At 48.0% G+C, this 13,491-nt stretch overlaps 3 protein-coding genes across 3 annotated transcripts; all 3 read left to right on the forward strand.

Moving 5' to 3' along the window:
• Positions 1–89: 89 nt before the first annotated feature.
• On the forward strand, positions 90–3,268 carry LACBIDRAFT_325252 (uncharacterized protein; the record flags this gene model as incomplete). The annotated part of the gene is made up of 6 exons (XM_001878720.1): positions 90–960; positions 991–1,227; positions 1,256–1,262; positions 1,333–1,455; positions 1,489–1,572; positions 1,750–3,268. 6 exons carry the CDS (start codon positions 90–92, stop codon positions 3,266–3,268), a joined length of 2,841 nt encoding a protein of 946 aa, XP_001878755.1.
• A 711-nt stretch (positions 3,269–3,979) lies between these two features.
• On the forward strand, positions 3,980–6,344 carry LACBIDRAFT_325253 (uncharacterized protein; the record flags this gene model as incomplete). The annotated part of the gene is made up of 8 exons (XM_001878721.1): positions 3,980–4,468; positions 4,963–5,196; positions 5,325–5,339; positions 5,449–5,776; positions 5,803–5,932; positions 6,050–6,110; positions 6,182–6,243; positions 6,290–6,344. The coding sequence occupies 8 exons, from the start codon at positions 3,980–3,982 to the stop codon at positions 6,342–6,344; spliced, it is 1,374 nt and encodes a 457-aa protein (XP_001878756.1).
• A 514-nt stretch (positions 6,345–6,858) lies between these two features.
• On the forward strand, positions 6,859–13,035 carry LACBIDRAFT_325254 (uncharacterized protein; the record flags this gene model as incomplete). Its single annotated transcript, XM_001878722.1, has 11 exons — positions 6,859–7,027; positions 7,369–7,608; positions 7,640–7,868; positions 8,027–8,077; positions 8,134–9,401; positions 9,835–9,951; positions 9,978–10,817; positions 10,914–10,973; positions 11,142–11,200; positions 11,342–11,432; positions 11,612–13,035. 11 exons carry the CDS (start codon positions 6,859–6,861, stop codon positions 13,033–13,035), a joined length of 4,548 nt encoding a protein of 1,515 aa, XP_001878757.1.
• Positions 13,036–13,491: the final 456 nt, after the last annotated feature.

The following is a 13,491-nucleotide window of genomic DNA, read 5'->3' on the forward strand; positions in this document are numbered from 1 at the left end:
CTACCACTCAGGCATGTCCACGATGTTCCGTCCTTCTCTTTTTTGTCCTCACAACATAGAAGTCAAGCAAAAGTCAAGCCTCCGACGGAATGGCTCCGAGTCAAGCCCCAGATCAAATCGCCCAGACTATTCATCATGAAGGCATTTCAGACTCTTCAAAGTCTTTCTTCTCACGTCGAGAAGCGACATTGGCCAACGACTTACCCCGTGAACTCCTCGTGTACATTTTCGAAACGGCACAGAACATACCATCAAAATGCTTATCCCGCCATTTCCCATTCATTCTGGGAAGCGTATCGCAGTATTGGCGCCAAGTGGTTTTTACAGAACCGAAGCTGTGGTCGCATGTGGATATCTCGTATCCTCGAAATTTGAATGCTTTACAAGTGTACCTTGACAGGTCCAAACCCTACCCTATCGATTTGCACTTATTCTATGACAACGCCCTTTCGGATGACGTGATTTTTGTCGATGAAGAGGTCACCCAGCTTACAGATATCCTGCAGCCCCATTACAGCCGTTGTCGTTCTATCAAATTTCTCGCGACGTGTGCTGAACATCCTGCAGAGATGGAGATGATGAAGATTCTTGGATCGATGTCCAACAGCCGTTACCCGGTGCTGAAGCGTTTCCTCGTGCAGTTACCTGAAATAGGTAACAGAGTAAGGCCAACGGCATTGGGTCATGACGCTCCGAACCTGACAAGTGTATCCCTACGCGGTTTAGGTCTGAGCTACTGCCGCCCTCCCATCAATGCCGTCACCGAGCTCCATCTAGCAGTGGAGAATGATAGAATTGACGGCGACGACTTTTTCGGGATGTTACAGGCGTGCGCGAAGTCATTGATCACGTTATGTGTCTACGACGATTTGATTTCTGAGTGGCCTGCCGAAAGTCACTCTATTGCTATGCCTTCCCTTCGGCATCTACGCATTTTTGGAGATATGGTTGAAGTTTCCAGTGAGCTGCTGTTGTTGATATCCGCTCCAGGCCTCGAGGAACTCACCGTTGTTCCCATTATCTGGCAACACCTCTCCCGACTTTACTCAGAAGACCCTAACAATAGCAAATTCCCCGCATTAAAGTCACTCACCCTTGCGTCTGCTCATGCTGAAGCTATGGCATTAGGTTTGATGTCTGCGTCAGCGTGCTTCCCCGGAATCGGGTTGCTCATTCTTCCCAATTACTATAAGCAGTCTTCGAGGTTGTCTTTCTTGATGGCAGACGGTAAGCCTCGTTGGCCACAGCTTCATAGTCTCGCTGTGCGTGACATTGGTGGCATGCACGATGAAAGCGCATTATATGGCCTTGTCGAGGACCGCCAACGTTTAGGTGCGCCCTTGCGTACATTATACGTGGATTCCTTATCGGCATCAAGAATGAGTCGAATGGACTGGCTGAAGGACCAGTTAACGGTAGTGGAGGCGGATCTTTGGAAAATACAATGCCGCGACGGTTTGTATCCTGGTGAAGAAAGTCGGTTCACAGGATCATACAGGGAACGTTGATATTTTCGGGCTACTGCTACTACCTATGGCTTACACACATCGATCTCGTCACCGCCTCCGACCTGTGAGCAATGTTGATTCATAACGTCGTACTCGACCGATGGGTGTACTTCTTAGGAATCATTTTGTAAATAAGTAATAGTTTACAGCCCCTGTCTGCAAACACCAAAAACAACCCATTTTTCGCCCAGTTTCGAGCGCGATTTCATTGCTTGTACCCAGGCCTGGGATATACTTACAGGGATTTTGAGAACCATACTACAATGGCGTGGGTCTTCATAACACAGCCACAACCACGACGCCCCTCAAGGCCTCAGGCCTCATTAATCATTCCTCGTTCAGTTTCAATTATCGCAATGGCTGACCTCATGTCAACAAATGATTTTGGAGTCACTGGAAATTCCAACCTCGCAGACTTTTCAGATGTTCAGAAAGCGACTCTTGCTGACGAATTACCATCCGAAATTCTCATTGACATTTTCGAAATGGCGCAAAACGCATTCCTTCCATCAGAAGAACACTTACTCTGGCGCTTTCCTCTCGTTCTTGGGATGGTGTCGCGTTATTGGCGCCAAGTTGCCTATGGGGCACCTATGTTGTGGTCGAATGTGGATATCTCGCATTACCGAGATTTGGACGGTTTACAGGTCTATCTTAGCAGATCCAAGGACCTTCCTATTGATCTGCATTTCACCTATGAACATATGGGCGAGATTTACATTGAAAGGCTCATAGGTATCCTGCGGCTCCATTATCCACGTTGCCGTTCTATCAGACTCGGCTTTGAAACCCCCCACAAACTCCTTCACTGGGGAATTATGAGTATCCTTGACTCGCTACGCGAAGGCCGTTATCCAATACTACAGCGTTTTCATGTGGAGGGCTTTGACAGCGGTGGTGAATTTTTAGAGCCGCGCGCAACTGTAGCTGACGCTCTGAACCTCACGAATGTACGCTTAAGAGGTCTGGGCCTGATCTATTGCCGCCCTCCTCTTACTGCGGCCACCGAGCTTCATCTGGCAATCTCAAGTTCACGTAGTAAAATTCCCTACACCTACTTCTATGGAATGTTGGGGTCTTGCCAAGCCTTGATCACATTGTGTGTCTACGACGATTTGGTTTTTACATGGCCTACGGCGGCCAACCTCCGAACCGCTCATGACATGCCTTCTCTTCGTTACCTACGCATCTTCGGAAACATGCTAGGTGTTTCTGAACTCCTCCTCTCTATATCTGCTCCGTACCTGAAGGAACTCACCATCGCCCCATTTGACGTGAGCGATCTCGATTTACTTCTTGCGGGAGCTTCTCGCAACACCCCCCGATTTCCGGCATTGAAATCCCTCACCCTCGCACCCATCTGCGCTGACGCTATGAAATTAAGCCTCGCTAACACATGTTTTCCCGGGATCAAGTTGCTCGTTCTCCCCAATTACTATAAGGAATCTTTTACAGAGTCTTTCAATATAGGGGGGCTTGACCCTTCTGAGCAACTTTGGCCTGAACTTGATGGTCTCGCTGTGCGTGACATTGATGAGGGGCAGGATCAAGTCGTGTTGTATGAGTTTATAGAGTTTCGCCAAAGTCTGGGTGTGCCATTGGGCACATTATACCTGGATTCCTCGTCGATGCCGAGGATGACACGAATGGACTGGCTTAAGGACCGATTATCGGTGGTGGAGGCAGATCCTTGGAAGATACAGTGTCAGAACGCTTTCTATTCAGATGAAGAAGACCGCTTCCTCGGAGAGGAGGAGTGATACCCAATGCTTTCAAGTTTTGTGGAACTTCGTATGTCGATTGGTGATGTTTTTGAAGTCTTCAGTTCGAGCTCGTACTGCATCGTTACATTTAGTCATGGTTTATATCCCTTGAATCCCTTGATTTTGCTTGGAGCTTAGTCCTGGTCCTCATTTCGACCAGATGTGAAAAAGAAACCTGCAAATCTTGATGAAAATAAAGCAAGAGCTGATGCCATGATGAGGACTCCCAGATCGATGACAATTTATTCTCTGCAAAAACGCTACCCTGAGCACCAGTTGGCGATGACGCTCGTTGGAACCGCAACATCCGCCTCCGAGTCAGCGTATTCCAGGTGCTTGATGGTGCGCGCGAAGACTGCCGGATTTTCGATTATCTTTGTGCTTCAGGTGGCTTGGTAAGTTGATGAGAGGGTCTACATTTCTGACTAAAATCTGAAGGGAAGATGGATGGATGTAAGAGTCGCAGATATGATCTGGCAAAGAGAGAAAAGGATACTCACATCTCTAATTGAGAGCTTCTCCTGGGCCAGGAGGAGCACAGTTACGCCATGACCAGGAAGTCGTTGTTGTGGGCAGGATGGTCGGTGACTGATTCCATGAACGAAACCAAAACGAAACTACTTAGCTTGGTCAACACCTTGAACAAGAGTCATTGTATAAATCTCCTCCCTCTCATTCCCTTCTTACTCAACAACTGCCTAGATCGCAATGGTTAATACCCTCAGAACTGATTCGGAAACTGAAAACGACTCCTGGGCCGAAGCCTTGAAGACCTCCTTACTGAATGATCAGAGGGCAACTCTGGTCAACGAACTACCGCCTGAACTACTTGTTCACATCTTCGAAATGGGACAAAAGATGTTCTTTCCACTGGAGCAACATCTGTCCTGGCGCTTTCCTTTGACCCTTGGGGAGGTGTCGCGCTATTGGCGCCAAGTCGCCTACGGGGCACCTACGCTGTGGTCGAATGTGGATGTCTCGTTTCTCCGAGATATGGGCGGTTTACGGGTGTATCTTCGCAGATCCAAGGACTCCCCCATCGATCTTAATATCACATTTACCCCGACTCTACGCCAGAGAGACGTTGACACGCTCATAGGTATTTTACAACCTCATTATCGACGTTGCCGAACTGCCCTTGCTCTCCCCCACTATGACACACGTGATGTACCGGTAATCACCGACCTTCCGTATATGGTACATTGGCTCACGACTTAGTCACTTAGAGCAATGCGTTGCACTAAGTCCGAAGCTCGAGAGTGCGCGCTACTAGTGTGCTCTCTCAAGCTTCTACCCTCCTAACCCCTAAACTATAGTAAAGTACCCTACCCTCCTAATCTAATTAAGAATGAGCGGGTGTGTCCATCACTGAAACACCGGTTTCTACCATGGTGATAACCCCAACCAAATATTAACCTAACTTCCTGGCCTAAGTGAGAGTGTGCTACTGCACAGAGAAAAAAAATATTCCTAACCTAACCCTTTCCAACCTTTTACCCTGGTGTATAAGTAAAAAATAAAAGACAATTCCGCAAGTGCAGCAGAAAATAATTTCACTAGAACGGAATTGAACCCACATCCTTAGAAGGATCAATCACATGACTAAATAACCACAATAAACTTAACCACTGCACCATTCCACCATTTATACATCATGTGCGGCATAAACTATGGCTTACCATTCTTTGTAGATTTGTCATACCTTCTTTTTAAGGAAATGTCATAGTGGGGGAGAGCTATGGCAGCTACGTTGCCGCTCCATCAGAGTCAAGGCTGAAGCCTCCTATGAATTCACCACGGAGATTTCGAGAATCCTTGACTCGGGCCATTATCCAATGCTAAGGCACATCTGTGTGGACGGCTTTGATATGAATCTAGATTCACAACCAATCGCAATTGTAGCTGATGCCGTTAACCTGACGAGCGTACGCTTAAGAGGTCTGGGTTTGAGGTATTGCCGCCCTCCTCTTACTGCTATGACCCAGCTTCATTTGGCGGTCTCAACTCACCCGATTCTCTATGCTGACTTCTCCAACATGCTACGGTCCTGTAGATCCTTGGTCACATTGTGTGTCTACGATGATTTCATTTGTGAATGGCCTGATCACCATGACACCTATGACATGCCCTTCCTCCGTTACATACGCATATTTGGAGATGTGCCAGAAGTTTCTCAGCTTCTACTTTCTATATCTGCCCCAAATTTAGAGGGACTCACCATCGCTCCAGTCATCCAGAACGACCTCACCAAACTCGAAAGGGAAACTACTAGTAGTAATGCCCCTCGATTTCCGGCGTTGAAATCGCTGACCCTTGTACCCGCTCACGCCAAGGGTTTGGGGCTGAAGGCTGTAGCCTTCGCCAATGTTTGCTTCCCAGGGATCAAGCTACTCATTTTCCCCAAATATGATAAACTTTCTTTCCTAGGGTCTTTCAAAACGACCGACTCTTGGTCATTTTGGCCTGAGCTGGATGGTCTCGCGGTCCGTGACGTGGATGATCAAGGTGTATTATTATACGAGTTTGTTCAGGTCCGCCAACGTTTAGGTGTGCCCTTGCGCTTGCTGTACCTGGATCCCTTGTCAATGTCAAGAATGACCCGAACGGAGTGGTTAAAGGGTCAATTGTCGGTGGTGGAGGCGGATCCGTGGAAGATACAATGTGAGGACGGCTTTTATAGAGATGACTGTTTTCTCCAAACGGCGTGAGAGCAATGGTACTTCTCGATCCATTCATACCCTTCCTTGGCCATGTTTGCTAGTTAGATGTTTTTTTTAGGTCCTATCGTGGGGGGAAGCGAAAGTACAGGTTGCATGAATACTATGGTCATACAAACGAGGTCAAGAGGCCCCATTTCCCTAGAAGACTTTAATTTCCTCTCTGCAAAACCCGTATCTTGCGCCCATGAAGCCTTCATACTACTTGACGATGACGCTTATCGGAACCACGACGTCCGGAGACATCCCAGATCGGTGCGTCCTGAAATGTGGTTGAAAAAATGCTTGACGATGCACTCAGCAAGGGCCGTCGAATCCCTCATCATATTTGCACCTGGTTCAGTGAGAGCCGATAGGAGAGTCTGTGTTTGCGATTGGATTTTGGAGAGAGGTTCGGTTGATAGGCCAAGGGTTGCGGTGACGTCGTTTTGATGTACACCTTGTTGTGACAAGGCGGAGAAGGCGTGTCTGGAAGGTTTTTTGTTGGATAGCCTGGGGTACGATGGATGAGGTTGAATTGGAGTACATGAATAAAGATACTCACATTCCCAATAGTTGGAAACCTTTGCCATGCCAGGAGAATGCACAGTCGCGCCATGACTACCTAAAAAAGGAACGACGGCCTATTTAAATTCGTAAATTTTGATAAAAGGACGAGTATCACGTACCAGTACAAGGAGGAAGACACATATATGGTTGATTCGCTGCTTGGAGCTGGAAGTACGCATAGGTCTCACCTATCTGGGAGACCTGCCTGGAGGAGACGACCGGCTTCGCAGCTGTGTTGGAAGTGAGAATGGTGGAATGCGGCTTTTGAACGGAACATATAGAACCCTGGTGAAGCACGCCGAAGTCACTCAAATGCCAGTGATGGTCAACAAGGAGGTTGAACTTACCGGTGGCATTGAACATTCACATCCAACTGTACCGTTTGACGGATTTCTTGTTTCCATAGCCAGCCCAGCATGTCGGAATTTGAAGATGATCTTGATGACCAGCTTCTTGAGCTCGCTGGGGCCAGTGTTCGATGCTGGTATCAGTGAGTTCGTCGAGTTCCAGGATGAAAGGTGGGTTGTTGTGTTGGCTCATTAGGCAAATCGGGAGGGTGTTGCAGCTGGTGTCACTGACGACGTTAGCGGGGGCACGATCGCGCCATAAAGTCCATATCATTATCGGAAGCGCCAGCATCGTCGCTCTTAGCCTAAAGCACACCATCTGAGGGGGGATTGCTGGAAGTTAACCGGTGCAAGCTGTTGAAAACCACCGTGATCCAGCTCGGATTACAGACCCCTGGAAGAGAAGGGAAAAGCATGCTTGTCCCCTTCCTCAATTCTTCACCTCCTCTCTAACAAATCCGCATATTGTATCTGGTGTGTAAAGTAACCCGTCGCCTGGTCTTCCGTACTCCACGACTCTCCGATACATCTTTATGCATCGCTTTCTGTTCAGATCCCCCAAATTTCGTGTACGAACCCGTAAAGTCAAGTGAAAACCTCCGCAAAACATTCGTAGTTTCCCCAAGGAAAGGCGAACATGCCCAGTTAGTGTTCATCACGCCGACAGACCCCACAGCGCCCCTCTGGGACGAGAAAAACAAGCCGATACAACAACCCATCATTGGTATGGGCGGAGCAACGGGTTGGTCATCGAGAACGGGTTGGTTCAAAGGAGGCGAGGAAGGAGGTTGCGAGTATGGCGTTTGGGGAGTATGGTGCGGACATTGTGCAGTTGGAGATTACGCCGGTTAATGGACCGTTTGATTCGTTTATGAGGAGGAATTTTGAAGAGTTTAAGGGGTGGAGAGCGGTATGGGAGAAGGTTTGGGAGATTTGGAGGGCTGAGTGGGAGTTGAAAACGTTGAAAGCGAAGAAGGCTTCAAGGTAGATGCCAGTCACACTTCTTTAGAGCTTTAACAGCGGCTTGAGCGAGTTCTTTCGGGAAGAGGGCAACTGTTTGTCCATGCTTTGCTCTCCGCTCTCCTCTCTCTTCATCTGACAGCTTCACCGTTTGCTTCGCAGAATCACTCCCGAGTTGACAGAATAAGTACAGTAAGTGATCACACAAGCCTGAGTGCGATTCTACTACTCAGGTATGTCCACGATTTTCCATGCTGCTCTTTTTTGTCCTCACAAAATATAACTCCAGCCTCATCTATCACCCAATATTTGGCGGAATGGCTAGCGCTAATGCCATTGTCCAGACTAATCATCATGAAGGCATCTTAGATTTTTCAAAGTCCTTCTCCTCACGTCGAGAAGCGACATTGGCTAACGGCCTACCACGTGAACTCCTCGCGTGCATTTTCGAGACGGCACAGAACATGTTGCTCCCATCGGGACGCTTATTCCGCCGTTTTCCTTTCATTCTTGGAGGCGTATCGTGGTATTGGCGCAAAGTGGCTTTTACAGAACCGAAGCTGTGGTTGAATGTGGATATCTCGCATCCTCGGAATTTGACCGCTTTACAAGGGTACCTTGCCAGGTCCAAGCGCTACCCTATCGATTTGAACTTGTTTTATGACAACGCCCTTTCGGCAGACGTGATTTTTGTCAATGCCGAGGTCACCCAGCTTATAGATATCCTGCAACCCCATTACAGACGCTGTCGTTCTATCAAATTTCTTGCGACGTGTCCTGAACGTGCTGCAGAGATGGAGATGGTCAAAATTCTTACGTCGATGTCCAACAGCGATTACCCGATGCTGAAGCGTTTTCTCGTGCAGTTACCTGAAATGGGTGACGAGTTAAGACCACAGTCATTTAGATATGAAGCTCCAAACCTGACCAGTGTATTCCTACGCGGTTTAGGTCTGAGCTACTGCCGCCCTCCTTTCAATGCTGTCACCGAGCTCCACCTAGCAGTGGAGAATAACACAATCGAAGGCTGCGACTTTTTCGACATGTTACGGGGCTGCGCCAAAACATTGATCACGTTATGTATCTATGATGATCTGGTTCTTACATGGCCTACCATAAATCACTCTATTGCTATGCCTTTCCTTCGGCAGCTGCGCATTTTTGGGACTATGCATAAAGTTTCTGAGCTGCTACTCTTGATATCCGCACCAAACCTCGAAGAGCTCACCATTGCTCCCATTATCTCAGACGACCTCTCCATACTTTCCTCAGAAACCACCTACAACAATCCCAAATTTCCCGCATTAAAGTCACTCACCCTCGCGCCCGCTTATAATCATTCTACGGGATTAACTCTAACGCTTGCATCAGCGTGCTTCCCCGGCATCGGGTTGCTCATTCTTCCAAACGACCATCAGTTTTTGAGGGAGGAATTCTCAATGGAGAATGCTAAGCCTCGTTGGCCACAGCTTCATAGTCTCGCTGTGCGTGACATTGGTCATGACAGGTATGAGGAAAGCACGTTATATACCTTCGTCGAGGATCGCCAACGTTTAGGTGCGCCCTTGCGCACGTTATATCTGGATTCCTCATCGGTGTCAAGAATGACTCGAATGGACTGGCACAAGGATCAGTTAGCGGTAGTAGAGGCAGATCTTTGGAAAATACAATGCCGCGACGGTTTCTATAGGGGTGAAGAAAGTCGGTTCACTGGATCATTGAGGAGACTCTCTTGATATTTTCGGGCTACTGCTACTACCTATGGCTTACACACATCGATCTCGTTACCATCCCCGACCTGTGAGCAAAGTCGATTCATGACCTCGTGCTTGACTGATGGATTTTCTGTTCTGACTTCCGCTTGTTGAATTTTGTTGGCAGCTTTTGTTTTATAAGTACCAGTAGCTATTTTTAAATACTTCACACTTGGTTGTGAATGAATCTATTCCATGACTGAAAAACAGGTAGCTCTGTCCCCATCTTTTCACAGAACATTTGTACTTGATTGCCATCATCTTCAACTTGCGACTGTGCCAAACAATGTGTGTGGGCCATGCCGCAACTTCGCAGAATCGCAAGGTCAGGCAACGCAACAATCTTCGTCAACGTATGATTTCCCCCTCTTATTGTAAGCATTACTGAACATCTACCTCCAGGGCTCATCCATCGGAATGGCTACCTTCCTGGATGACTCGGAAATCACTAGAAACCTCTCAGACCTAGAGGTTTCTTCCGCGGATGGCAAAGCCGCTCTTGCCAACGAGTTGCCACCCGAACTCCTGGTGTACATTTTCGAAATTGCACAGAACATGCTGCCTCCATCAGAACATCTATTTCGGCACTTTCCTCTCATACTTGGGGGCGTCTCGCACTACTGGCGCGAAGTCGCGTTTGGAGCGCCCATGCTGTGGTCGAACGTGGATATCTCGCATCCTCGGAATCTTGCTGTTTTACGAACCTACCTCAACAGGTCCAAGGACTACCCTATTGATTTGCATTTGACCTATGATATCACCAGGCTCGCACATGATGGGAGGGCAGATCCTCGCGATGTCGATCAGCTCATCGTTATCCTGCAACCCCATTATTTTCATTGTCGTTCCATCAGACTCAGCTCTGGGACATATTACCAAGCTACTCCAGAAATGTTTAGTCTTCTTAAGTCGATGCGCGACGGTCATTACCCCATGCTACAGAGTTTTTTCGTCGAGGGTGATGACAAGTATGACACGACTCAGATACAATCATGCACGATTTTCAACGACGCCGCTCCGAACCTTACCAACGTGCGCTTAGCAGGGTTTGGTTTCAGCTACTGCCGACCTCCTCTCAAGGCTGTCACTGAGCTTCATCTAGCAGTGGAACTTGAAGATAGTATCATCCCCTTCACCGACTTCTCCAAAATGTTACGATCCTGTGAATCGTTGATAACATTGTGCATCTACGATGATTTGGTTCACATATGGCCATCTGGTCAGCCTTTAATCCATATACCCTCCCTCCGATACCTACGCATCTTTGGAAACATGATGTGTGTCTCTCAGTTTCTACTCTCCATTTTTGTTCCAGATTTGGAAGAACTCACCATTGCTCCCATCGCCAAGGGCGACCTCACCATTCTTCGAGAGAGTATCTCTCACACCCCAAGATTTCCTGCACTAAAGTCTCTAACCCTTGCACCTGCCCATGCTTATGCCATGGAACGATCTTTAGGCCTTGCATCTATATGCTTTCCTGGGATAGAGTTACTTATTCTTCCCAATTATCATAGCAAATATTTTTTATTGTCTTTCACAGATAACTCCGATGGAGCCGCCCCTTCGAGACCTCGTTGGCCCGAGCTACACACCCTTGCAGTGCGTGACATTGACGGCAGGTACAACCAAAACGTGTTATATGAGTTCGTTGAGGAACGCCAACGTTTAGGCGTGCCCTTGCGCACGTTATACTTGGATTCTTCGTCGTTGCCTAGAATGACTCGACTGAATTGGCTCAAGGATCAGTTAGCGGTGGTAGAAGCGGATCCTTGGCAGATACAACGCGGGGATGCTTTCTATAGTGATGAACAAGATCGGTTTCTAGGATCAGGTGGGGATAATGTTGACATATCCTGATATATCCTGTGCTTCCACATCATTGATTCATACCCTTGACAAAGAATCTTCGTTATCTTGATAGATGGATTTGAGATTTTGCGCCCACATTTTTTTGAGCGCAATTTCTGTGCTTACATAACATTCTGCCACAACACAGCCACAATCACAAAGTTGCGATTGAACAATTGCTCAAGCTTCGATCATCGATCGAAATGGCTGATCCCACACCAACAGACAATTCTGGAGCCCCAGACTTTCCAGATAGTCAGAAGGCGACTCTTGCCGACGAATTACCACCCGAGATTCTCGTTTACATTTTCGAAATGGCGCGAAACACATTCCTTCCAGAAGAAGAACACTTACTCCGGCGCTTTCCTCTCGTTCTTGGGATGGTATCGCAGTATTGGCGCCAAGTTGCCTATGGGGCACCTATGCTATGGTCGAATGTGTATGTCTCGCATGAGCGAGATTTGGACGGTTTACAGGTCTACCTTGGCAGATCCAGGGACCTTCCTATTGATCTGCACGTCGCCTATGATGACACCTCTGCCCCCGGCGGCGAGAGAGACGTTAGCATGCTCATAAGTACCCTGCGGCTCCATTACCCACGTTGCCGCTCTATCAGACTCAAAGCTCCTCACAAAGTCACTCCGGAAATTATGAGCATCCTTGGCTCGATGTGCGAAGGCCGTTATCCAACACTACAGCGTTTTCATGTCGAGGGCACAGACACCGGTGAACTTATCTCAGAGCCGCGCGCAATTGTAGCTGATGCCCCGAACCTCACCAGCATACGCTTAAGAGGTCTGGGCCTGACCTATTGCCGCCCTCCTCTTACTGCAGCCACCGAGCTTCATCTGGCAATCTCAATTAATACAATTCCCTACACCTACTTCTATGCAATGCTGGGCTCTTGTCAATCCTTGATCACATTGTGTGTCTACGACGATTTGGTTTTTGGATGGCCTATCAACCTCCGGACCGCTCATGACATGCCTTCTCTTCGTTACCTACGCATCTTTGGAAATATGCTAGGTGTTTCTCAACTCCTCCTCTCTATATCTGCTCCGTGCCTGAAGGAACTCACCATCGCTCCAGTTCTCATGGGTGATCTTGAGTTACTTCTTGTGGGAGCTTCTCGCAACGCCCCCCGATTTCCGGCATTAAAATCTCTCACCCTCGCACCCGCCCACGCTGACGCTATGGAATCGACTCTAAGGCTCGCTAACACATGTTTTCCTGGGATCAAGTTGCTCGTTCTCCCCAATTACTACAAGGGATCTTTCATAGAGTCTTTCAAGACAGAGGGGCATGATACCTCTGAGCAACTTTGGCCTGAGCTCGATGGTCTCGCTGTGCGTGACATCGATGAGGGGCAGGATCAAGGCGTGTTGTATGAGTTTATAAAGTTTCGTCAACTTCTGGGGGTGCCGTTGGGCACGTTATACCTGGATTCCTCGTCGATGCCGAGGATGACACGAATGGACTGGCTTAAGGACCGTTTATCGGTGGTGGAGGCGGATCCTTGGAAGATACAGTGTCAGAATGCTTTCTATTCAAACGAAGAAGACCGCTTCCTCGGAGCGGAGGAGTGATACCCGGTGCTTTCATACTGTATGGATTTTCGTACGTCGACGTTTTCCAGTTAGATAATCGTTGCTTGACATCCGGGAACTCATTATTACCTTTTAATTGTGGTTTCATTCCTTAGAGCTCCAGTCTTGCTCCTCGTTTCGACATTTCATATGAAAAAGGAATCAGTAAATCCTGATGGAAATAAAACGAGAGTTGATGCGATAACGACCAGATCGATGTCCTCAATTTCCCCTCACAAAAAAACCCTACCCCACCCCGAGAGTTGGCAATGAAACTCGCCGGAGCCGCAGCATCCAAGGACATCCCAGATCCCTCAGCGTGTTCAAGCCTAAGAGTCGCAGTGACTGTTATAAACATAGTAAACCCTGTTGTAATGAGGGAAAGGCAGTGGAAGAAAGCTTTGAAGCCAGCCACAAACGGCGGATGGTTCTAAGGCACTTGGCAGACGATGATGT

The sequence above is a fragment of the Laccaria bicolor genome, genomic scaffold (genome assembly GCF_000143565.1).
Source record: "Laccaria bicolor S238N-H82 LACBIscaffold_7 genomic scaffold, whole genome shotgun sequence".
NCBI lineage: Eukaryota > Fungi > Basidiomycota > Agaricomycetes > Agaricales > Hydnangiaceae > Laccaria > Laccaria bicolor.